Below are 25,600 nucleotides of genomic sequence, written 5' to 3' on the forward strand. Positions count from 1 at the left end.
TTATTATTATTCTTATTTTCTAAATTGATAATGGCAGTGAAAACATTAATAAACCCAGTGGTGGGCAGTCATGACCACCACTGATCATGAAAAAGAAGACATGGTATTGTATTTATTTAACCCTAGAGAACCCACACCCATTTATCGTTACAGAAAAATTATGTGGGTTACACCACAGACCAAGCGGAGCATATAGAACATATTTCTGGAGTTTTTTCAGTTTTAATGTTGTAGGTTTTATTTGAAAGACATGTCTTCTTCGGATTTTTAAAGAGCTGGTGGACACAGATTCGACCTTCTATCCAGTTAGAAAAGTAGAATTCTGAATCCCTACCGTCAGCTACAGCGGACAAAAACTTGGTCGAGTTCCTAGCCGGACGTTTTTCTGGGGGACAACAAGCGGAAGTCAACATACTTTTCAGGAGCGTTCGCTTTTAATAGCCTGAAATTAAAAAAAAGTCGATATTATACTAGTTTGTGTTGTATTTAGTTCCGTTAACAAAATGTTTTCATTTGACTCTTTGAAGGAATTTGTTAAAAATCGACTGACATCTGCAGATGAGGATATTTTTGGGACTTTTCAAAAGACTTTCACCAAGAAGGAAGAAGAGATGAATCGTCAGCGCAGACTGCTGGATCTCTGCCTCAGAGCCGAAGTGAAGTTACACAGGATAGGTAAACAACACGTCATTTTAGTTAACCAAACAGAATATTTGACGGTTAATTCATTTCATACTTTCATCAAATGGATATTCATTTCCTTGCATGCTTGCATTTGTGTCGTCACAGCAGCGTTGTCATTTCTATGGAAAGCATACTTCACAGTTAAGAATGATTTTTATATAAGAATTGTTTAAGTTCCATTGTTTTCTAGAGTAGAGAAACTCTGCGTTACAATTGCATTGTGGAGATTGTATTAGTCAACCAGTGATGTTTTGGATGTTGTTTTATGCAGTTTGATTGACTGTCACGTTCCGTATAAAATAATAGAAACCCTGCGACAGATCAGAAATCACTGGACCTTGTAGCAACACAGTCTGTTGACCTACACAAGACACACGGAATCTCAGTTTGGTTATTTAGAAAAGTGAAACTCCCAATTTCTTGTATACTGTATGATTTAAAGGTCTTATGTAAATGGACAGGTTTCAGATTGAAGATTTTTATTTCTGAAATCCTGTGTTGAACTTCAGGTCCTAGGTTAGTGAGGCAGCTGCACTGCTGCACCCACAAGCGTCATAGTCCTTTTGTTGTCCTTCAGATGGTCCACAGCATCATGTCTGTAAGGAGGAGGAGGTGGAGGTTCCTGCTGACCAGCAGCTCTGGAACCAGGAGGTGAAGTCCAGTATGAAGCAAGAGGATCCAGAGCCTCTACACCTGAAGGAGGACCCAGAGGAACTCTACGACAGTCAGGAGGGAGAGCAGCTTGTACTGAAGCAGGAGACTGATGTCGTTATGTTAACTCCTATTTCTGAGGAAAATGACCACAGTGAAGATCAGACTCTGTACATGAAAGCTGAAGATGGTGCAGCACAGACAGAGTCTGTTGTCAACCTGCCAGTTATCAGCTCTGTGGTGGGAGCAGCAAACATTGACCTGCTGATGTCTAACAGCTCTCATGTATCCATCAGCCATGATGAGAGAGGAGAAACAAGCAGAAAAGATGTTGAGATTGAGTCTCAGTTTCAATCCCAGAGAACAAGTAACACCAGCAAGAAGCCATATGTTTGTACAATATGTAAAAAGGGTTACACACAACAGAGAAGCTTCAAAATCCACGTAAGAATTCACACAAGGGAGAACTCTTTGAGTTGTAAATCATGTTGCAATCATTTCAATTTGAAAACAAGCTTGACTAAGGAGACAGCTGACAGTTATAAAACGTGCTGCAAAAATTTCAGAAAGAGTGATCATTTGACTAAACACATGAAAAGCCAAACTGTGGAGAAGCCTTACGGTTGTAAAACATGTGGCAAACATTTCACACAGAAAACAAGCTTGAATCACCACATGAGAATCCACACAGGTGAGAAGCCTTACGGTTGTAAAACATGTGGCAAACATTTCAGACATAAAAAAAGCCTAACTTACCACATGAAAATCCACACAGGTGAGAAGCCTTACAGTTGTGAAACATGTGGCAGACAGTTCATATGTAAATCAGAATTGAACGAGCACATGAGAATCCACACAGGTGAGAAGCCTTTCGGTTGTAAAACATGTGGCAAACATTTCAGACGTAAATCAATCTTGACTGACCATCTGAGAATCCATACTGGTGAGAGGCCTTACGGTTGTAAAACATGCGGGAAACATTTCAGAACGAACTCAAACTTGACTTGCCACATGAGAATCCACACTGTTGAAAAACCTTACAGATGTGGTACATGTCGCAAAGATTTTAGACAACGTAGTCAGTTAACAAAACACCAGAAAATCCACACAGGTGTGAAGCTTTATGGTTGTAAAACATGTAGGAAACATTTCACATATAAAGCAAACTTGAATTGCCACATGAAAATCCACACAGGTGAGAGGCTTTACGGTTGTAAAACATGTGGCCAACAGTTCATGTATAAATCAGTCATGAATCGCCACATGAAAATCCACACAGGTGAGAGGCCTTACAGTTGTAAAACATGTGGCAAACATTTCAGACGTAAATCAATCTTGACTGACCATCTGAGAATCCATACACGTGAGAAGCCTTACGGTTGTAAAACATGCGGGAAACATTTCAGAACGAACTCAAGCTTGACTTGCCACATGAGAATCCACACTGTTGAAAAACCTTACAGATGTGGTACATGTTGCAAAGATTTTAGACAACGTAGTCAGTTAACAAAACACATGAAAATCCACACAGGTGTGAAGCTTTATGATTATTAAAAGTGGGAAACATTTTACATATAAAGCAAAATTGAATTACCACATGAAAATCCACACAGGTGAGAGGCCTTACAGTTGTGAAACATGTGACAAACAGTTCATTTATAAATCAGACTTCAATGAGCACATGAGAATCCACACAGGTGAGAAGCCTTTCGGTTGTAAAACATGTGGGAGACATTTCACACAGGAAACAAACTTGAATCGCCACATGAGAATCCACACAGAGTGACAAACGTTACACTTCTAAATGAGAACATTTTGGGTATATTTTTGACACACATGTCCACCCTGCTGTCGTAAAGTATTGCTCTTTTTGGAATTTATAGGTAATAATTCTGTTCTGTTTCTGTGTTTCATGACCATAATAAACTCTTCTTACAATTGAGTAATTGTAATATACAGTAACGCAGATTTAATTGACAAAAATTCCAGAGAACAACCCAACAAGGCCATTACTCATTACTGTTGAAACTGAAAAGACGAATCGCCAGCTGTTCAGGCATGGTGGTGCAGTGGGTAACACTGTCACCTCAGCAAGACAGTGTTGAGCCCTTTCTTTGCAAAATCTTTTTTCTTGTTTGTTTTTCCTATGCTGTGTGGGTTCTCTGGTTTTCTCTCGCCTCCAAAAAACATGCAGCCAAGACGATGTTTTTGTATGTCATTTGACTGATTTTACTATTTGAAATGTACACTGTTTTTCTTTTTCATTCCTTACCGCTCAGCATTGGTCATTATTATCTTTGTATCATCAGCTGAGTGCAAGAATGGTAGAGAGATAATGTACATGTTGTGTACATGTTGTGTGCATGCAGGTATGCTTTTATGATTGGGACTGTAGGGCTTGTTTTCCACTACTTTTGACATGTTACTGAGGTTTGTAGTATGATAGGATGGCATTATTGTTGTTTTAGCACACTATATCATTATCATTATTAATGTTTTTGCTGTTTTATTATTAGTGCTACAATTATTTTCATTTTAACAGCTCAAAAAGACAGAATGCATTTAGTGAATGAGAGGCCAATACAGAAAAATCCAAAGATTTGTGTGTTTGTTTCTGTTTTGTTTTCTCCGGGCTTGTGCGTTCCTGTTAAATGAATGAGATGTGACTGAGTCCACATTAATGGTTTGAATGAGTAAATCAACAGTGCTGTCTTTTTTCTGTACAGTGAAACACCTGTATTCTCTCTACCTCTTTTACAAGAAAGACTCTATTCACAACCAGATGGTGACCCATCCTCATTTGTGTTCTTGTTTTGGAGCTTTGCTAGATCTACATCACTCCACCTGAATGTTGTGAGTGGAGTGTGTTATTAATTATATGGTGCCAAGGCATGACTTTATACAGTCTTTATTTCATCAATAAAGTTTAATTATTATTATTTGCTGAATTGATAATGGCAGTAAAAACATTAATAAACCCAGTGGTGGTCACTCATGACCACCACTGGTTTATTAGAAAACTAACAAAATTTCTGACCTATTTTTACAACCAAAATTGAACTAACTGAGCATGAAATTGAGAAACAGAAGAAACTGTGGAGTATGGGAAAAAATGTCCGCACACAGCCCTCTGCAGAGATCACCTTCATGACCGTCAGTGAGGTCTTTCTGTGCAAAGAAAGAACGATGGTTTTTGTCAGCATCTCTAGTAAGTATTCTCTTTTTCATTTGAATTAATTTTTTGTCATCTTAAGAAATTAATCTTGATGTGTCTATGTGTGTGTGTGAGTTCATCTTTCGTGTGGTTCTGCGACGAGCTGGTAACATGTCCGAAAAAATCTCCGCGCCTCATGCCCTTAAGTCTGCTGGGTTAGGCACCAGCGACCTCTATAACCCCCTCCTTAAGACTCTTTAACCAAGATTTTCTGGAAATCGGTCCCTGAGAAAAATGAAAAACAAATTTGTAAGAGATCATTACAGGTTATTTATAAAACTCATCGATGTTATTGTTCAATCTCCCCAATAAAATTGGTTACAGAAAATGAAAGGGTGAAGGTGTTCATATTCTGTGATTTCACAATTTTCTCAGGTTTTCTTTGTTTTGGCTCGTTTTTTTTTCATAATTAATGTTAAAGTGGGCATTATGTTAATTTAAAATAAGAACTAAAACACTAACACACAAAGAGATCTCTGTCTCAGAACTATCACATTTGAGTCAAAAGTAAACTAAACACCCATGTGAATTAATTCTAAGATGAAACAGAAGAATCTGATGCAGTACACCTGTTCTTAGAATTCCTTAATTTTTATTAGTTCCTAAATTAGTCACTGAGGGGGGGGGGTTATTTTTTTCCATGTCAGACACATACAGGCTGGAGCACACACACAGTACGACACCTCAGCTGTGCTCTGAAGGAGAGCTGGAACCACACCAGCTGTCTGCCTGTGTAGGTTCTCATTTTTTTAGACCATGGTTTTCCAAAGTAGTTTAAATCAATCCACGGGACTAAGAAATTTTGTTGAAGACCTTTCACATCTAATCCAATAGGGTTCTTTAGTTCTGTTGGTGGTTGGTCTGGTCTCAGCTTATTAAACCTGTGAGGTGTGGTTATTGACACGGCTCCAGGGCCGTGGTCCTTCCACATAGTTCTGTGCTTTGTTTTGCAGGTCCACAGCTGAGCAGCATCATCAGCTTCAGTCAGTAACTGGGAACACCTGGTCGGTGCTCCCAGGTTATTTAACCCCACCTGCCAAGTCAGTGCCACGCATCACTTTCCCGAACAGACGGTCCAGTGGAGGACTTGGAGGACGACTGTGTTTGTGAATACTGCCACGCTGCTTTATTGTATGGATTTGTTTTTGTTTCATAAACCTTTGTTAACTTTGTGTCACAAAGTTTGTGAGCCACCCGCTGTGTATCTTCTTATTTTGTTGCGGTCTATGAGCTGGCCGTAACACTATTTATTATCCAACAACTATTCTTGAAACCTATCTGGCTCCTCAACAATGGTCGATATGGTGCCAAAGGGTGTCAAAGATGTCTGTGTAGGTTGTCAGTCATCCAGGTCATGGTTATCCATAAGCTGTTTAAATCAATCCACTGGACGTGAAAAAAGTTCTTGAAGGCCTTTCGTCTCTCATCCAAGAGAAGAAGTCTCTTGGTCTTAAACAGCTTTTGGTGTCAGAGGGGTCATTGAAATTCGAGTTTCACAGAGCCTTTGTTAGCTAATGGATATCTTGAAACGAGTGTCACTCCTTGAGGTGAAGGAAGACTGCTGAGTCCTGTCCTGATGAGTTTGGTCTTCTGTGTTGAGTCATGTTCCCCTATGTAGACATCTGAGCATTCCTCCCTACATTGAACTCCATACACCAGGTTGCGCTTCTGACAGTATGGTGTGGGGTCTTTTGGATGGACCAGTCTTCATTTAAGGATGTTGCTTGGCTTAAAATAAACAGGAATCTGGTGTTTGTTAAAAATCAGTTTTTACGGAAGGTACGGAATCACTTATTAAGTCTGTTTTTTCTCTTCTGTCGTCACTGGGTTGTTTTCCTTTCTGGATCTTGCGTGAACCTTCACAAAGGTCCAGTCAGGGTGTCCAGAAGTTTTCATTGAATCTTTCAGGTGTTTAGGTCCTTTTGCCTGGTCTTGGGTACTGGTTGGTAACATGTCAGCCCTATTCTGCAGGGTCCTGATGACGCCCGCCCTCACCCCTCCTTTTGACACCTGTTGACAACCCCATCAACTATTGTTAAGGAGCCAGACGGGTTTCGATTAATAGTCGTTGAAATATGAATGGCACCGACCACACCTCACAGGGTTAATAAGTTAAAACAAGACCAACCAATTCCAGAAAAGAAAAAAGTCAACGGACTGATTTAAGCAGCTATGGATTCCTAGTCGGAGTTTGTTTTCTGGGGGACAAGCGGAAGTCAACAAGCGGAAGTCAACAAGCCCTTTCTGTCGCGTTAGCTTTTTTTTTTTTTTTTTTTTTTTAGCTTTCTGAAATTAGAGAAAGTCGATATTAACTTAGTTTGTGTTGTATTTAGTGCCGTTAACAAAATGTCTTCATTTGACTGTTTGACGGATTTTGTTAAAAATCGACCAACAGCTGCTGATGAGGATGTTTTTGGAATTTTAAAAAAAAAACAAACTGAAGGATGAAGACGACATGAATCGTCAGCGCAGACTGCTGGATCTCTGTCTCAGAGGCGAACTGATGTTCCACAGGATAGGTAAACAACACGTCATTTTACTTTAGGAAACGGAAGATTTGACGATGAATCAACGTTATATTTTAATCAAAAGGGTTACTCATTTCCTCGCATGTCTCAGTTTGTGTCGTCACAGCAGCGTCGTTCATAGTTAGGAGTGATTTTATATTAGAATTGTTTACGTTCAGTTCTTTCCTAGAGTTGAGAAATTCAACGTTGCATTTTCTCGTGGAGATTATAGTTTTAGATGCTGTTTTGTACAGTTTTATTGGCTGTTGTATTCAGTATAAAATAATTTTTTTTTTAAAAACCGAGAAACATCAGAAATGAGTTTTTGATTTAGAAAAGTAAAGTTCCTAATTTCTTCTATACCTCATGATTTCATGCTCTTCAGTAAATGGTGGTTAAGAAGAATTTTTGATTGAAGACTTCTGACTTTCTGTGTTGAAAGCAAAAGAACTTCAGGTCCTAGGTTAGTGAGGCATTGCTCAGCTGCACCCACAAGCATCATACTCCTTTTGTTTCCCCTCCAGATCGCCCACAGCATCATTTCTGTAAAGATGAGGTGGAGGGTCCTGCTGATCAGCAGCTCTGGAACCAGGAGGTGAAGTTCAGTATGAAGCAAGAGGAACCAGAGGTTCTACACCTGAAAGAGGAACCAGAGGAACTCCACAGCAGTCAGGAAGGAGAGCAGCTTGTACTGAAGCAGGAGACTGATGTCGTTATGTTGACTCCTATTTCTGAGGAAAGTGACAAGAGTGAAGATCAGACTCTGTACATGAAAGTTGAAGATGATGCAGGACAGACAGGTATCCTAAAAAGTCATTTTAATAAAAAAAAAAGATTTAACAATCAATTATTCCACATATTATCAAACTTTTCCCCAAATATGTAGATTTGTGTCATCACAACAACGTGATACTCTCTTTTTTGTCCCTCCAGATCCCCCACAGCATCATGTCTGTAAGGAGGAGGACGTGGAGGTTCCTGCTGACCAGCAGCTCTGGAACCACGAGGTGAAGTTCAGTATGAAACAAGAGGACGCAGAGCTTCTACACCCGAAAGAGGAACCAGAGGAACTCCACAGCAGGCAGGAGGGAGAGCAGCTTGTACTGAAGCAGGAGACTGATGTTGTTATGTTGACTATTACATCTGACAAAAATGACCAGTGTGAAGATCAGACGCTGTACATGAAAGCTGAAGATGTTGCAGCACAGACAAAGTCTGTTGTCTACCTTCCAGTTATCAGCTCTGTGGTCCAAGCAGCGAACACTGACCTGCTGATCTCTAACAGCTCTCAAGTATCCATCAGCCATGATGAGAGAGGAGAAACAAGCAGGAGAGATGCTGAGGTTGACTCTCAGGTACAGTCCCAGAGAACAAATAATTCCATTAAGACACCATATGTTTGTACAATATGTAAGAATAGTTTGACAACACGCACTAGCTTGGTTCGCCACATGAAAATCCACACAGGAGAGAAGCCTTATGGTTGTAAAACATGTGGACAACATTTCAGAGAGAAAAACAGCTTGACTCTCCACATGAGAATCCACACAGGGGAGAAGGCTCACAATTGTAAAACATGTGGGAAAGATTTCACGGTGAAAGCAAGCTTGATTCAGCACATGAGAATCCACACAGGTGAGAAGCCTTACAGTTGTAAAACATGTGGGAAAGATTTCACAGTCAAAACAGGGTTGATTCACCACATGAAGATCCACACAGGGGAAAACCTTCACATTTGTAAAACATGTGGGAAACATTACAGACAGAAAAACAGCTTGACTCTCCACATGCGAGTTCACACGGGGGAGAAGCCTCACAGTTGTAAAACATGTGGGAAAGATTTCATGGTGAAATCAAGCATGATTCAGCACATGAAAACCCACACAGGGGAGAAGCCTCATAGCTGTGAATTATGCGGGAAAGATTTCACAGCGAAATCAAGCTTGATTCAGCACATGAAAATCCACACAGGTGAGAAGCCTTACAGTTGTAAAACATGTGGGAGAGATTTCAGAAGGAATACTCATTTGACTAAACACATGAGAATCCACACAGAGTGAAAAGCCTTACAGTTTTGAATGAGAATTTTTCAGGTATGTTTTTGACACTTTAAAAGTGTCCACCCTACTGTAGTTAATCACTGTTTTTGGAATTTATAGGTGATGATTCTTTTTCTTTGTGTCATGTCCTGAATAAACTTTTATCAATTGAGTAATTTTCTTTTACATGTCAAGTACATCAAAAGTAAATTAACTGTACATTACTGTAGCATGCAGCTCATCTTTAGAACGAAGGAGGAGCAAGGAGTTATTGTCAGCTGTCATCAGAGAGATGGTCACCACTACAACTGAGACATTCTGAAGGAAACCACAAATGAAACCAAGAAAGAAGACAAAGAACTTGAAGACAGCAAAAGGAACATCATGTTCAGTAGAACCAAGAGGTGGCTCAGCCAGTGACAAAAACTAGACACTGTACTTTTCAAGCAAGGATTCAAAACTGCCTGTGGTTGTGAGTGCAAAGACAAAATAGCCCAAGCTGTTTGTCTTGGAAAAATTGTAGAGAACAAGAAGAAAGTCCATTTTGGTTATCCCCTACGTGGAAATTGTCTTTACACTCATACATACAGTTACATTCATATATACACAGTTGTGTACAGGCCCCTGAACACAACACACTAGGGGCCTGTAGGCATGCAATTATAGCAATCAGTATATAGGGGGAGGCAGAGTGACGGGTTGCGACTTTGGGGTGCACCCCAAATGAGCAGCTTGTAAGAGAGACAGTGCCTTGCTTAATGGCGCCTCGATAGTGGCTGGGAGGTGAGCTGACACCTCCCATGCTCAGCTCACACTCTGAGGATGGCTTGGTGGGAATTGAACCACAAATTGCTGATTGAACCCCATGCTGATGACTGCCACCCAATCCACACTGCACCCGTCAACGGCAATTTCCTCGGCGGATGGTGAGTCACCGGAGGTTGGTCCCACCTTGTCGTTTTGGGCTGAGCCCGGTCCGGTCACCAAGCGCTCGCATACGAGCCCCAACCCTGGGCCAAAGTCCCCCACCATGATAAGGGGGCAGCTCTTGGGGGAGAACTCACAAATGAATGATTGTTTTGTCTTTACTGTAAAGTCATAATTTTTGAATGTTATTGAAACACAAATGTTGGTTTTCAGACTTTAACAAAAATCTTTGTTCGTGAGGCCATATTTGTAAAGACTCCACTTGCCTTTAGACTCTTTAGAAATGAGGTTCTTCTGGAAGTCAGTCCCTGAGGAAAATGAAACCAGATTTGCAAGAGATCATTAAAGATTATCTAAAAACCTCATTGACGCTATTGTTCAATCTCCTCCATAAAAGTGGTTGCAGAAAAAGAAAAAGTGAAAATATTTACATTCTTTGTTTTGCCTATTTTCATGGGTTTTATTTGTGCTCCTATTTTTATCATCTTAATATGTATTTAATGTTGAAGTGTGCATTACGTTCATTTAAAATAAGAACTAAAATACAAACACATAAAGAGAGCACTCTCAAAACCGTCACATTTGAGTCAAGAAGGAAACTAAACACCCATGTGATTTAATACTAAAACGAAACAGAAGAATCTCATGGAGTACTTTTGTTAAGTTTCCTTAATTTTTTATTAATTCCTTCCTATATTAGACACACACACACACACACACGCACACACACACACACACACACACACACACACACACACACACACACGAGGACACAGTGGCATCGGTAGTGCTCTGGAGCAGAGCTGGAATCTCTCCAGCTATCAGTTCACAATCACACTTTTTTGTCCACGCTGCTCTTGAACTGGTCATCCTCAGGTCCCCAGGTCGATGTAAACCGATCTACTGCTGCCCCGATTTAACTGGGAATCTTGTCCTCGGATTTTTCAATGACTAGTGAAATAGGAAATAAATGGAAGTAGATTTTACCTTTCCACCGATTGAAACAGTGGAATACTGAATCCATACCGACATCTCGGCGGAAAAAAAAACCTGGACGATTTCATAGTCGGAGGTTTTTCTGGGGGACAACAAGCGGAAGTCAATAAGCGGAAGTCAACAAATCTTTTTTCGGAGCTTTAGCTTCCATGTTCCTGAAATCAGTGAACGCAGATATTATATTAGTTTATGCTGTATTTACTTCCTTTAACAAAATGAACGATTTTGTTAATAATCGACTAACAGCTGCTGATGAGGATATATTTTGAACTTTCAAAACAACTGTCGTCAAGAAGGAAGAAGAGATGAATCGTCAGCGCAGACTGCTGGATCTCTGCCCTCAAGCCCAACTAAAGTTACACTGGATAGGTAAACAAAACGTCACTTTAATTAACGAAACAGAATATTTGACGGTTAATTAATTTTATACTTTCATCAAATGGTTACTCATTACCTCGCATGTCTGCGTTTGTGTCATCACCGCAGCGTTGTTGAAGCCATTTTTATGGAAAGCATAGTTCATAGCTAGCATAATTTTATAAAAGAATTGTTTAAGTTCCATTGTTTTCTAGAGTTGGGAAATTCTATGTTGCATTTGTATTGCGGAGATTGTATTAGTTGGTGCTCTGTTTATCTGTATGTCGCCAGGCTCATCTGCGCTGCTCAGGCTTCCACTCGTGAAGATACCCACCTAAAGTTTGCTGGGTAGCACATCATTTTACCAGCTAAAAAATGTCAGTTCACTTCATTGCCAAAAATATGTGGTAACCATATAAGATATTATATTGAGTGGTAACATTTATGAAAGTTTAAAACAGGTATTTACAGAGATCGATAGCTGCACATTCTTCTAGCTTGAGACATAACTTGTACTGTGCAGGTATTGCTCTAAAAACATAGACTCCACCTGGTGGGCTGAAACGGTATTGACTACTCATCAACATTATAACCGTAAAGATCCTAATTTCTTGTAAACTGCATGATTTCAAGCTCTTTGGTACATGGTGTTAAAGAAGAATTTTGGATTTAAGACTTTTATTTCTCACTTTCTGTGTTGAGAGCAAAAGAACTTCAGGTTCTATGTTATTGAGGCAGCTGCACTGCTGCACCCACAAGTGTGATACTCCTGTTGTTGTCCCTCCAGATCACTCTCAGCATCATGTCTGTAAGGAGGAGGAGGTGGAGGTTCCTGCTGACCAGCAGCTCTGGAACCAGGAGGTGAAGTCCAGTATGAAACAAGAGGAACCAGAGGTTCTACACCTGAAAGAGGAACCAGAGGAACTCCACAGCAGTCAAGAGGGAGAGCAGCTTTTACTGAAGCAGGAGACTGATGCTGTTATGTTGACTCCTACCTCTGATGGAAAAGACTGCAGTGAAGATCCAACTCTGTACTTGAAAGCTGAAGATGGTGCAGCTCAAACAGAGTCTGTTGTTAAGCTGCCAGTCATAAGCTCTGTGTTAGGAGCAGAAAACATTGACCTGCTTATGTCTAACAGTTCTCATGTCAGTCATGATGAGAGAGAAGAAACAAATAGAAAAGATGTTGTGATTGAGTCCCAGTTTCAATTCAAGAGAACAACTAACACCAGTAAGAAGCCATATGTTTGTAACATATCTAAGAAGGGTTTAACAACACTCAGAAACTTGACACGCCACATTAGGATCCACACAGGGGAGAAGCCTTACAATTGTGAAATATGTGGAAATTTTTTTAGAAATAATTGTGATTTAATACTACACAAACGAATATACACTGGGGAGAAACCTTACAGTTGTAAAGCATGCAGTATTAATTTCACATCAAACACAAGCTTCATTTGCCACATGAGAATACACACAGGAGAAAAGCCTTATGGTTGTAATACATGTGGCAAACATTTCATACTCAAAACAACCTTGAATAACTATGTGAAAGTCCACACAGGGGAGAATCCTTACAGTTGTAAAACATGCGGGAAACTTTTCAGATGGAAAACAAACTTGATTAAGCACATGATTATCCACACAGGGGAGAAACCATATGGTTGTAAAACATGTGGCAATCATTTTACAATGAGAGCAAACTTGACAAACCACGTTAAAATCCACACTACAAAAGAAAAAAGTTACAGGTGTGATAGATGACACACATTTAACATGTTCACACCGCTGTGGTATAGAATCACTATTTTTGGAATATGTAGATGATGATTCTGTTCTGTTTTATATGATCCATGGTCAAAATAAACTGATCTTGCAACAAACTGAGTAATTTTAATTTACACCATTCTGAGCAACAAAAAAATCTCACTGGTGGAAGTAAATAAAAAGCTGTTTGCAAGACAAGTATGAGATAAATCTTTTTTCAAGTCATGTTCTACTTTTATTTCCACACAACTGTGGCCATCCTCCTCTCTTCCACCACCTCCACCGAGTCCATGGGGCATCCTAGGACAAAGCTGGTCTTTTCATCTCGTCCAGTCTCTTCTTAAGCATAGTACTTTTTAAACTTCGTTATTCCGTGGGTTCTTCTTATCCAGGTAAAGTAGGAGGCTTTGCCAATCGTCATAAGTCAAAGAGTTGATTCCTGACAAGTTTAATACAGGTATCTGCGCTTTTCCCAGATTTCCTGAATACCTGCCGTACACGGCCCTTGCAACAGCTCAGCTAAGATAAGCGCCCTCTCAATGCCTTGTGATTTTTATACAATTCAGATAACGAATATGCATGAGATGATGTGATGTCTTCTGGTCCAATTAGATTGTGACGAGTGTTCGGCCGCTCCTTCTCCGTGGGCGCTGGAATGTGGATTCCGGTTCCGGTTCATTCTGTGAACAAAGAACTGAGACCACCTATGTCCTGATAGCCAGGAAGCGTAGAGACTTCACTAAATGGAATTGTTATTTAAACTGTTGTGTCAAGTGTCAGATTAGATGAGTTCAAGTGTGTGGAAAATTAATGAGACAGAGTAATAGAAAAGTACCGACTGTATGATTAAAACTAAATACTTATGCAGCCAGCAAAATTGTGAATAGCATGTATATAATATTTATATCTCTTCACTTCCAATCAGCTGTCCAATCAGCTCCATGAAAAAATAGCTGAAGCTCAATGTCCGTTCTCTGAATGTTCACCACTGTCACTGGGCAGAGTGCTTACATGCGGGAACCCACCACCAGCTCCTTGGTTTATGTGTTGATGCAGAGGCGGTTCCAGTGGCACCAGTCCGTGAAGGCCTGGTTCACTTCTCTGTAGTCCCTGTCGACGCTGTAATGAGGCGGACAAGAGAGAGAGCTTCTGCAGGTGACAAGTTGGAGGGTTGTAGAGGAAGTCCACAGTATAGAGGGTGAAGAGGAACGGAGCAGTAGAACCAAGAGGCAGCTGAAGTGGGTTGATGAAGTGAGCAGTGGGGGGTTGGCTATATGCTGATTATCCAAAGCTGTTCAAGTCAATCCACTGGACTTTAAGAAAGTTCTTGAAGACGTTTCGTCTCTAATCCAAGAGACTTCTTCAGTTCTGTAGGGCTGATCATGTCCCAGTTTATTCACCCTGTGGGGTGTGGTCAGTGCTATTCACATTCCAACGACGGTCGTTGAAACCCGTCTGGCTCCTCGATGATTGTTGGTGGGGGTGTCAAAGGGGGTCGCTGAAATGTGAGTTTAACCTTTGTATGCTAATGAGGGTCATTAGCATGAGGCACATCACCTGGGTCAATCTACTGAGACAATCTTTTTCGGAGTTTTGAAAGGACCTGATTGTAAATGGGAGAAAGGTGATGTCGCAGACGACCCCACCAGTTCAGAGATGGCTTCTCCACTTTTACGTGGATGGCCTCTTTCACTCCTCTCAAACCATTTATCTTCCCTGTCCAAGATCTGAACATCGGTGTCCTGAAATGAGTGTCCCTCTTCCTTGAGGTGAAGGCAGACTGTCCTGTCCTGATGTGTCGGCTCTTCTGTGTCGAGCCATGCGCCTGTGTAGTGGTTGTTTGGTTTCCCCTTTGTAGACATCTGAGCATCCCTCATTGCATTTAACTGCATACACCAGATTGCTCCTCTGAATGTGTGCTGTGGGGTTATCCAAAAGCTGTTGTGGTGTGGGGTCTTATGGGTGGACCAGTCTTCGTTGGAGGGTGTTGCCCAGCTTAAAATACTCAGCTTAAAATAGGACCTTGTGTTTGTTGAAGATTCTCCTCAGCTTTTCAGACTTTCCAGACACATGGGCTCACCATGCCATTGTTGGTGTGGTGTGTGTTGGTTTCCTATATGTTGGGGTATATGTGAACCAGGGCTACTGTAAGTCAGGTAGCGACCTGAACTTCCGTGTAGACGCCAAAAGCGTGACAGCGTGAGGTTTTCAAGTGAACGTATTCCAATATACAGGGGGGAGATACTACTCTATTCAATTTTGACCACAGCTCCACTTTTTTATGGCAGTGCCTCAGCATGTCTCAGCTTGAGTTTCACCAAACAAAGGCTCGGTGAAACTTGCATTTCAGTGACCCCCCTTGAAAGCCCTTGGCACGCCCATTGACCATTGTTGAGGAGCCAGTTGAGTCTCGACAATGGTCTTTGGAATATGAATAGCACTGACCACACCTCACAGGGTTAAGAAGCTGAGACACGACCAACCAATCCCAGAATTGAAGAAGCCTTTTGGATGAGAGGTGAAACATCTTCAGCAACAAACGGAAGTCAACAAACTTTTAATTTGTAGTGGCATTAGCTTTTACGTCGCTGAAATCTGAGAAATTATTAGAATAGCTTGTGTTGCTTTAGTTCCGTTAACAAAATGTCTTCATTTGACTCTTTGAAGGATTTTGTTAAAAATCGACTAACAGCTACTGATGAGGATATTTCTGGAACTTTTCTAAAAACTGTTGTCAAGAAGGAAGAAGCGATAAATCATCAGCACTGCCTGCTGGATCTCTGCCTTAGAGCTGGACTGAAGGCACACAAGATAGGTAAACAAAACTTAATTTTAATTAATGAGAGAAGTTTTAAAGAAGAAGAATTGATGATGAATTGATTTTATATTTTAACAACTGGTTAAAAAATGGATTTGTACCATCTAGTCCTTTAATTTAATCTCATTTTCTCGCATGTCTGCATTTGTGTCATTAAAGCAGCGTTGTTGCAGCCATTTCTATGGAAATCATTGCTCATATTGATTTTATTTAAGAATTGTTTAAGTTTAATTGTTTTCCAGAGTTGGGACATTTTGTGTTGCATTTGTTTTGTGGAGATTGTATTAGTCAACTAGTGATATTTTGGATGCTGTTTTGTAGTTTGATTGGCTTACAGTTTGATTCAGTAAAAAATAATAGAAACCCTGCAAAGCATCAGAAATCATTGGACCTTGGAGCAACGCAGTCTGTTGACCTACACAAGATACACTGAATTTCAGTTTGTTTATTGAGAAAAGTAAAACTCCTAATTTCTTGTATACTGTATGATTTAAAGTTCTTTAGAAATGGACATAAAGAAAAGTATTTCTGACTTTCTGTGTTGAGAGTACTTCAGGTCCTTGACTCGTGAAACAGCTGCACTCCTTTTGTTGTCCCTCTAGATCGCCCACAGCATCATGTCTGTAAGGAGGAGGAGGTGGAGGTTCCTGCTGACCAGCAGCTCTGGAACCAGGACATGAAGTCCAGTATGAAGCAAGAGGATCCAGAGCCTCTACACCTGAAAGAGGAACCAGAGGAACTCCGCAGCAGTCAGGACGGAGAGCAGCTTGTACTGAAGCAGGAGACTGATGCCGTTATGTCGACTCCTACGTCTGAGGAAATTGACCAGAGTGAAGATCAGACTCTGTACATTAAAGGTGAAGATGGTGCTGCACAGACAAGTATCCAAAAAAGTCATTTAGTGAACAAAAGAGAAGATCAATTAAATTTAATGATCAATTATTCCACAACTTATCAAATCTCTCCCACATGTGTACTTATGTGTCATCACAACAGTGTCATACTCTTTTTATTGTCCCTCTAGATCGTCCACAGCATCATGTCTGTAAGAAGGAGGAGGTGGAGGTTCCTGCTGACCAGCAGCTCTGGAACCAGGAGGTGAAGTTCAGTATGAAGCAAGAGGAACCAGAGATTCTACACCTGAAAGAGGAACCAGAGGTTCTACACCTGAAAGAGGAACCAGAGGTTCTACACCTGAAAGAGGAACCAGAGATTCTACACCTGAAAGAGGAACCAGAGGAACTGCACAGCAGTCAGGAGGGAGAGCAGCTTGTACTGAAGCAGGAGACTGATGTCGTTATGTTGCCTCTTACGCATGAGGAAAATGACCACAGTGAAGTTCAGACTCTGTACATAAAAGCTGTAGATGGTGCAGCACAGACAGGTATCCAAAAAAGTCATTTTATTGAGCAAAATGGAAGAATTAATGATAAATTATTCCAAATTTTATCAAATGTGTTCCTGAATATATACAGTACTTTGGTGTCATCACAGCAGCACTGTACTCCTTTTGTTGTCCTCCAGATCGCCCAGAGCATCATGTCTGTAAGGAGGAGGAGGTGGAGGTTCCTGATGACCAGCAGCTCTGGAACCAGGAGGTGAAGTCCAGTATGAAGCAAGAGGAACCAGAGGTTCTACACCTGAAAGAGGACCCAGAGGAACTTTACAGCAGACAGGAAGGAGAGCAGCTTGTACTGAAGGATGAGACTGATGTCGTTATGTTGACTCTAACATCTGAGGAAAATGACCACAGTGAAGTTCAAACTCAGAACATGAAAGCTGAGTCTGTTTTTAAGCTGCCAGTTATAAGCTCTGCGGTAAGAGCAGCAACTACAGACCTGCTGATGTCTAACAGTTCTCATGTATCCATCAGCCATGATGAGAGAGGAGAAAGAAGCAGAAAAGATGTTGAGATTGAGTCTCAGTTTCAATTTCAGAGAAAAAGTGACACCAGTAAGAAACCATATGTTTGTACAATATGTAAGACTAGTTTAACAACACGCAGTAGTTTGACTCGCCACATGAAAATTCACACAGGGGACAAGCCTTACAGTTGTAAAACATGTGGGAAAGATTTCAGAAGAAATGATCTTTTTACTGTTCACATGAAAATCCACACAGGGGAAAAGCCTTACAGTTGTAAGACATGTGGCAAAGGTTTAACAAGCAAGAGCTCTTTGAGTGTCCACATGAGAATCCACACAGGGGAGAAGCCTTACAGTTGTAAAACATGTGGGAAAGATTTCACAGTCAAAACAGGGTTGATTCACCACATGAAGATCCACACAGGGGAAAACCTTCACATTTGTAAAACATGTGGGAAACATTACAGACAGAAAAACAGCTTGACTCTCCACATGCGAGTTCACACGGGGGAGAAGCCTCACAGTTGTAAAACATGTGGGAAAGATTTCATGGTGAAATCAAGCATGATTCAGCACATGAAAACCCACACAGGGGAGAAGCCTCACAGCTGTGAATTATGCGGGAAAGATTTCACAGTGAAATCAAGCTTGATTCAGCACATGAAAATCCACACAGGGGAGAAGCCCTATAGTTGTAAAACATGTGGGAGAGATTTCAGAAGGAATACTCATTTGACTAAACACATGAGAATCCACACAGAGTGAAAGGCCTTACAGTTTTGAATGAGAATTTTTCAGGTACGCATAAATGTATTCACCTTGCTGTAGAAAAGTATTACCGTTTTTGGAATTTATAGGTGAGGATTCTGTTCAGTTTCTATGTTTCATGGCCTAAATAAAGTGTTCTCAACAATGAGTAATTTTAATATGCGGTAATGCAGGTTAAATACACCAAAAATTAAATCAACTGTTTGGTACTTTAGCATGTGACTTGCCTCTGGAACGAAGGACGAGCTTGGTGACAAGCTCAAGAAATATACCGAAGAGATTGAGAAGTCAGTTTGGGCTACAACCAATGTCTCTGAGCAAATAATCAAAGAAGAAAGAAAGTCAACTTTAATAATCCCTTAGGGGGAAATTATCTTTTTCATTCTTGCATTACACACAATAGATGTGAGTGTGTGGGCGTGAGTGGTTGTTCGTCTTTTAGTTCAGTCAAAGAAGACCAAATTTGTATTTATAGAATTGTCAGAGGTATATACTGTATGTTTACCAGCATTTATTCATTATGTAATGCCTGAGCAGTGGATATGTGCAATTTCCTCTGGGATTAATAAACTGACTGAGATTGTGTTGGCTCTCCTCCGTGCAGGAGACAGGGAAAGCCTACTGTCCGCTGGTATTTTTCTTTGTATTAGAATTGTATTGATTTGGGAATAAACCATCTTCTTTGTGCCACACCTCGTCATTCCATCGTTTTTCCCCCCTAAAATCGAACACTGAAATCGCCCCAATCCGAGACTATCATTTGAAACAGTGGAAATCTGAATCCATATGAAAATCTACACAGAAGAGAAGCCTTACAATTGTAAAACATGTGGCAAAGGTTTCACGCAGACAACAAGCTTGGATAAGCACATGAGAGTCCACACAGGGGAGAAGCCTCACAGTTGTAAAACATGTGGGAAAGATTTCAAAATCAAATCAAAGTTGAATTACCACATGAAATTCCATACAGAGGAGAAGCCTCATAGTTGTAAAACATGTGGCAAACATTACAAACGGAAAGACTCCTTGAATCACCACATGAAAATCCACACAGGGGAGAAGCTTTACAGTTGTGAAACGTGTGGCAAATGTTTCACACGGAAAAACCCCTTGACTCTCCACAAGAGAATCCACACAGGGGAGAAGCCTTATAGTTGTGGAACATGTGGCAAACATTTCAGACTGAAAAGCTGCTTGACTCACCACATGAGACTCCACACAGGGGAGAAGCCTTACAGTTGTAAAACATGTGGCAAAAGTTTCGCACAGAAAAAAGGTTTGAATACACACATGACAATCCACACAGGGGAGAGGCCTTACGGTTGTAAAACATGTGGAAAAAATTTCAGACGGGAAACCTTCTTGACTTACCACATGAATATCCACACAGGGGAGAAGCCTTATAGTTGTAAAACATGTGGCAAAAGTTTCACACAGAAACAAAACTTGAATACGCACATGAAAATCCACACAGGAGAGAAACCTTACGGTTGTAAAACATGTGGAAAACATTTCACACAAGATATTGCCTTGACTTGCCACATGAGAATCCACACAGGAGAGAACCCTTACAGTTGTAAAACATGTGGCAAAACTTTCACACAGAAATCAGGCTTGAATAAGCACATGAAAATCCACACAAAGTGAGATGCCTTACATTTTGAAACTAGAACCAAGGCAGTCACAGACTGCATTGGTTCATCCCTCAACATGGCTAACACAATCCTGAAGTCTGCTTTCCCTTGAATCCAAAATCTATTGTCTTAAACTGGCCTTCTCCCTCCCACACTGATCAGGGATGGCAGCGGGGATGGAGTTTCGTATGTTATCACCATGTCTGTGTGGGTACTCTGGTTTCCTATCATCTCCAAAAAGATGCAGCTAAGGCAAATCAGTCGGTTCCAAATTGTCCATGGGTGTGAGAGTGTGTGCGTGAGTGGTTGTTCGTCTTCTGTGTTCTTCTGCGAGGAGCTCGTAACGTGACCATAACATCTCCCTGCCTCGTGCCCGTACGTCTGCTGCGATAGGCTCCAGAAACACCTGTGACCCACAAAAGCTGAAAAAAGTGGTTCAGAGAATTAATGAATGTACTTTGTTCAGTTAAAGAATACCTCAGAAAAAAAGTTATTTTTTAACGCTGTAAAAACCAAACTTTCTGGGAACAACTTGTTAATTTTCTGACCCAGGAAACTCACAAAGGATTAATTGTACTGTCCTGAGAGTAAAATCAGATTTTTTGATTTTGTTATAGAGATACAAATCTTCATTTTCATACTTCATAAAAAGCTTTGTTCTTGAGATCATATTTGTAAAGATCCCACCTGCCTTAAGACTGTTTAACAATGATGTTCTTCTGGAAATCAGTCCCTGAGGAAGATGAAAACCATATTTCTAAGAGATCATTACAAATTTTTTAAAAACCTCATAGATGTTATTGTTCATTCTCCTCAATTAAAGTGGATGCAGAAAATACAATATTTTCTCGGTTTTTATTTGTGCTCCTATTTTTGTTGTCTTTATATTTAATGTTGGAGTGTGGTTTATGACAATTTAAAATAAAAACTAAAACACAAACCACTAATAAAGCACCTTCTCAGAACCAACATATTTGAGTCAAAAAGGAACCTAAATACCTGTGTGATTTAATACTTAGGCAAAACACAGAAAAATCTGACTGTTACTAGATTTCCCTTTCAGTTCGATGCCTTGCTTGAAGACACCTCAGCAGTCCTCTGGAGCAGAGCTGGAATCTCTCCAGCTACCAGTTTACACTCCACACTTTTTAGTCCACACTGCTCTTGAACGGACCATCCGGTCCCCAGGCCAATATTGACCGATCTACTGCCGTCCTGATTTAACTGGAAATGTTATCTTCGATTTTTTTTTCAACCCCCATGAAATAGGAATTAAATGGAAGTGTATTCTCCACTTCCATTGAAGAGAGTGAATTTTCTATGTTTACACCTTAATGATGAGCTTTGGTTGATTACATTTTTATACTTTTATATACAAATAAAAGGCTGATTATTTATAAAAGGAATGGTTTAATCATCATACGCTAAAACATTCATATTCTTGTTATATTGCGTACTTCATTCTGACAAGATAGTTGAACTGGCCATCTTCTTCCAACACTGGATTCTAACATTTTGTTCCTACAGGAGGGCAACCAGGGGGATGTGGAGCGTGTCCACGCCAATATTGGAGACAGGCGCATTTGTTGCACCCAAAAATTACACAGCGGGGGTCGAAAAATATTAGATTTCACAATCTTTAACTCACGTACTTTTATTTTGAAAGCGCAACACAACGTCAAGTCTTTGGCTCCGCCCCCTTCCTCACCGGTTCTGGGAGTGTGAGGCGGGACACAGCAACAGACGGTCCAATCAGAAATTGTCTTGAAGGTCAAACGGTGCGCAGGGTGTGAGGAAAGGTTTTCAATAATTATTTCATCATTTCCACAATACTATAAGGGCTTGGGTTCGGTTATGATTAGATAAACGTTAACAAATGTATGAGAATATAAACATACACATAGAAATAATGATGGCAAACAAGTCTGTTCTCAGATTAAAGTCGGAATTCCGACTTTTATCTCACAATATTGAACTTGTTTTTTCCCCCAGTTGTCCTAATCCTCCTATATAATTTACGCACACAAACACATATGTATGTATTTATATTACATATACATGAATAAACATAGAATCTATATCTCATTGCTTTATTGAACCCTTTAAGGTTCAAGGATCTTAAATCAATTTCCTATAGTATATGTGTGACCACCCTGCTCTGCTGGTTGGATAAGGAATGGCTCAGGAGTCGAGGTGGATCAGGTGTGTATTATTCCTGAGAAATATCAACCACACACAAGAATAAATTGTGTTGGTCGGGACACAGACTCCACAGTATGCCAGCTTCTCTCTGCTGTAGGTTGTCCACAGTGATCGTATAGTAGTCTGTGTTTAATTACAATAACATTATACGTACAGAATAATCACATTCAACATTCACATTCAGTCATGTGTATTGGTGAATCACAGCCAGTTAATCCTAACTCCATACTGTGGTGCTTTGCTGCCACCCTCTGGCGGTAATAGAACATAGCAGGCACCCTCTAACATGATGGACTAACAACAAATCCAATCTCAATGACTAACGTTCTAGGCAGTGATGTGCGGTCAGGGAAGGCAGGTGAGGCAAGGATTCACGCCATCATAAAAGAAAAAAGTGGAAAAAAATTAATTAATCACATTCAAACATTTTACAATTTTACATCAGATAAAATCACTAAAGTGCTTCAGAAGAAGAAAGGAAGTCCGGAAACATTTTCTTGTCGAAAGGGAAGACAGCACCCGAACGTTTTAATACGAAGAAATAACATTTGAAAGTTTCTATGACCGGAACCGGAAGAAGTGATGTTAAATCCGATCCTGAATTTAAATAAAGGTAATAAATGCACAAAATTATATTTTTAAGTGAACTTCACACTAATACAAATTTGAAACAGCTTTAAGAAGAAAATTATCAAATTCAGTCGACTTTAAAGGTGATCATGACAGAAATAGCTCTTTGGAAAATGGAAACAAAGGTTCCCCCGCCTGATAGTCGGAACTTTAACTCGGTGACATCAAGCGGAAGTAAACAACAGGAGCGATGTTAGCTTTTTAGCTGCAAGTATGCCTTATGGGAAAGACGATCTAATAGTTTCTCAGCTAAGTATTGAAGACAACTCAAATGTATTCAATTGACTGTTTAATGAGTTTGTGATCAAGTGACTAACAGCTGCTGAAGAGGAAAGAGTTGGAGGAATTAAAGGAACAGTCAAATACGAAGAAGGGATCGATCAACAGGGCGGACTGCTGGAAACCGACTGGAACCCGGATTGATGTTACACAGCATGGGTACCTGTACTCTGAATTTCATTGTGTAATTGACACAATTCAAATTTCGTATGTTTATATTGCATGTCTATATTTTTAGTTGACCTTCTGTTACTGTCTTTTCAGACCCCTCAGCGCTTCATGTCAGTAACTTTCATACAATATGATTCTGATCCAGATAGAACAGAAAATAAAGCATTCACAACTACAGTTATTGGATTGGTTTTTACGTTCACACGTTTAAAGCTTTACCTCCTTTGCAGAGTCAACAAATGTACAAAAGTTGTGTTTTCAAGTGAGCTTCACGTCATTGAATCCAAACTGGGTGGAATTAAAAGCAAAACCAATTGCATGCAGACATATTTATTTCATACTTGTCGTGCTAACAGCTTCTTCAAACCTCAAACAAGGAGGTAATGTTGTCCCTGATGACGGTTTACTTTTGTTTTGGGTTTTAACAAAAACGCGTCAGACTTTCCTGACGCAAATCACAAGTTGGTCGAGAAATGCATCAAAAATGTTTTATTGAATTTTGGAGTACAAAAAAAACAGAAAAAATTCTAATGTGAAGCCTGGTCTCAGCAATTCTGATGGGGAAATTTTTTTGTTAGCAATGAAGAAAGAGTTGAATTACTGAGTTTACTTTAAAAGTCTAAATATACGGATTTGGTCTAAATCGTTAAAGTTTTCTTTGACTGAAGAACAAAATAGAAAAATAAAACCCATTGTAAAAAAGTTCAAAATGTCTGTTGATAGGACGTTTTCTGGTTAAATACGTCATTCAATAATTTCTCCGCAATCAGAAAATAATTTGATTTTTAGTATGTTTATTTGAATACTCAGTTCCCTGAACTAATTAGCTCCGAAACAACTAATGTAACGACTGAACACTACAAACTAATACTAATGACTCCTGTGATGTTTGTTGATTTTGGCTTGTTGTCTGGGAGAAAACGTTCCGACTAGGAATCGAGGGAGCAATTTTTTCCGGGTTTTAGATGGTATATTTTTTAATTACTTTTAATCCTTCTTTTCAAGTTATTAAACAGTAGATAATAAATAACTTTCAAAGAAAATCAGATGTAAAAAAAAAAAGTCAGTTTTAACGTCTTTTTCGCACGTCCTGAATATAAAGGCATATTCTACGTTGTTTCATGTCGGAAGACAGGTCTAGAAATTCTGACATGTATTTGACGGATTGGATTTATGAATATCCGGGTTTAGTTTAAATAATGAACAAGAGGTTACATTCTCTGTCGGAACTTTAACTGCGGGGCACCAAGCGGAAGTCAACAACAGAAGTACCGTATTTGTCTTTAGGAAAGACCTGAAAAAGGACAAAAGTGGGATTTGAACCTATGATTCCTGCATACCTGCTCAGCACCTTAACCAACTGAGCTATCTGAGTCACACGTTGAAATGCGTCTTTAAGTATTTCAATTTCATTTGACCGAAGAACTTCAAGAACATGCTGGCATGTCTCACACATAACCTTGATGCCCTACGGATGACCCCACTCTGAAGTGACACTGAGATGATCCTACTTTGATATTACATTTATTATTCAAAGCACTCAAAAAAAAGAAAAAATATTATATTCCACATAAAAATATATTCATTTAACAACACTCTGGAGAAAATCCAAAGGCAGAATTTGAACCTTCATCTGAATCTCAGATTAAATCCCTGAGACCGTCCTCTCATCTTTCTAAGCTAAACCTTCAGCCGCTGTGATTTGGTTTGGAACTTGTATTTATGGGGTTCACTGCCCTGAGGAGGAACCACAACATCATGTCATCTGTGGACTGTGGAGGAAGAAATGGAACGCGTCCCAAAGTTATCACGGCCGGAGGAAACATGAACAAAATGTTTCTGTAACCGGGTTGAGAACCTACTCCAAGTATTTCAAGAACAATTCACGCTTCCAGTATCCTCTAAAATCAAAAACCCTCTTTTTACTACCTGCACAATTTGATTTTACTTTCTCTTTATTTGAAAATGTTTGAACTTTCTTCTTGGTTTTGACCAGTTGATTTTACCGACAAATGTAACACTTATACAAGAATCTAATGGATTTGAACACTTTATGAAACTCCTCATTTAAAACTCCCTACACGTCTT

General features: G+C 39.9%; 4 protein-coding genes across 4 annotated transcripts; all 4 read left to right on the forward strand.

Annotated features, from left to right (window-relative positions):
• The first annotated feature begins 417 nt into the window (after positions 1 to 417).
• LOC137601008 (zinc finger protein 345-like) lies at positions 418 to 3,028 on the forward strand. Its single transcript, XM_068322976.1, has 2 exons — positions 418 to 675; positions 1,262 to 3,028. The coding sequence occupies exons 1-2, from the start codon at positions 504 to 506 to the stop codon at positions 2,887 to 2,889; spliced, it is 1,800 nt and encodes a 599-aa protein (XP_068179077.1). The 5' UTR covers positions 418 to 503; the 3' UTR covers positions 2,890 to 3,028.
• Positions 3,029 to 6,750: 3,722 nt separating this feature from the next.
• On the forward strand, positions 6,751 to 9,267 carry LOC137601023 (zinc finger protein 502-like). The gene is made up of 3 exons (XM_068323005.1): positions 6,751 to 7,068; positions 7,581 to 7,856; positions 7,990 to 9,267. The coding sequence occupies exons 1-3, from the start codon at positions 7,005 to 7,007 to the stop codon at positions 9,114 to 9,116; spliced, it is 1,467 nt and encodes a 488-aa protein (XP_068179106.1). The 5' UTR covers positions 6,751 to 7,004; the 3' UTR covers positions 9,117 to 9,267.
• An 8,702-nt stretch (positions 9,268 to 17,969) lies between these two features.
• Positions 17,970 to 18,593, forward strand: LOC137601017 (zinc finger protein 502-like). Its single transcript, XM_068322997.1, has one exon. It carries the CDS (start codon positions 17,985 to 17,987, stop codon positions 18,591 to 18,593), a length of 609 nt encoding a protein of 202 aa, XP_068179098.1. The 5' UTR covers positions 17,970 to 17,984.
• A 789-nt stretch (positions 18,594 to 19,382) lies between these two features.
• LOC137601057 (zinc finger protein 879-like) lies at positions 19,383 to 20,243 on the forward strand. Its single transcript, XM_068323054.1, has one exon. The coding sequence runs from the start codon at positions 19,383 to 19,385 to the stop codon at positions 20,241 to 20,243; it is 861 nt and encodes a 286-aa protein (XP_068179155.1).
• Positions 20,244 to 25,600: the final 5,357 nt, after the last annotated feature.

This window comes from Antennarius striatus, chromosome 9, assembly GCF_040054535.1.
Source record: "Antennarius striatus isolate MH-2024 chromosome 9, ASM4005453v1, whole genome shotgun sequence".
NCBI classification, from domain to species: Eukaryota; Metazoa; Chordata; class Actinopteri; order Lophiiformes; family Antennariidae; genus Antennarius; species Antennarius striatus.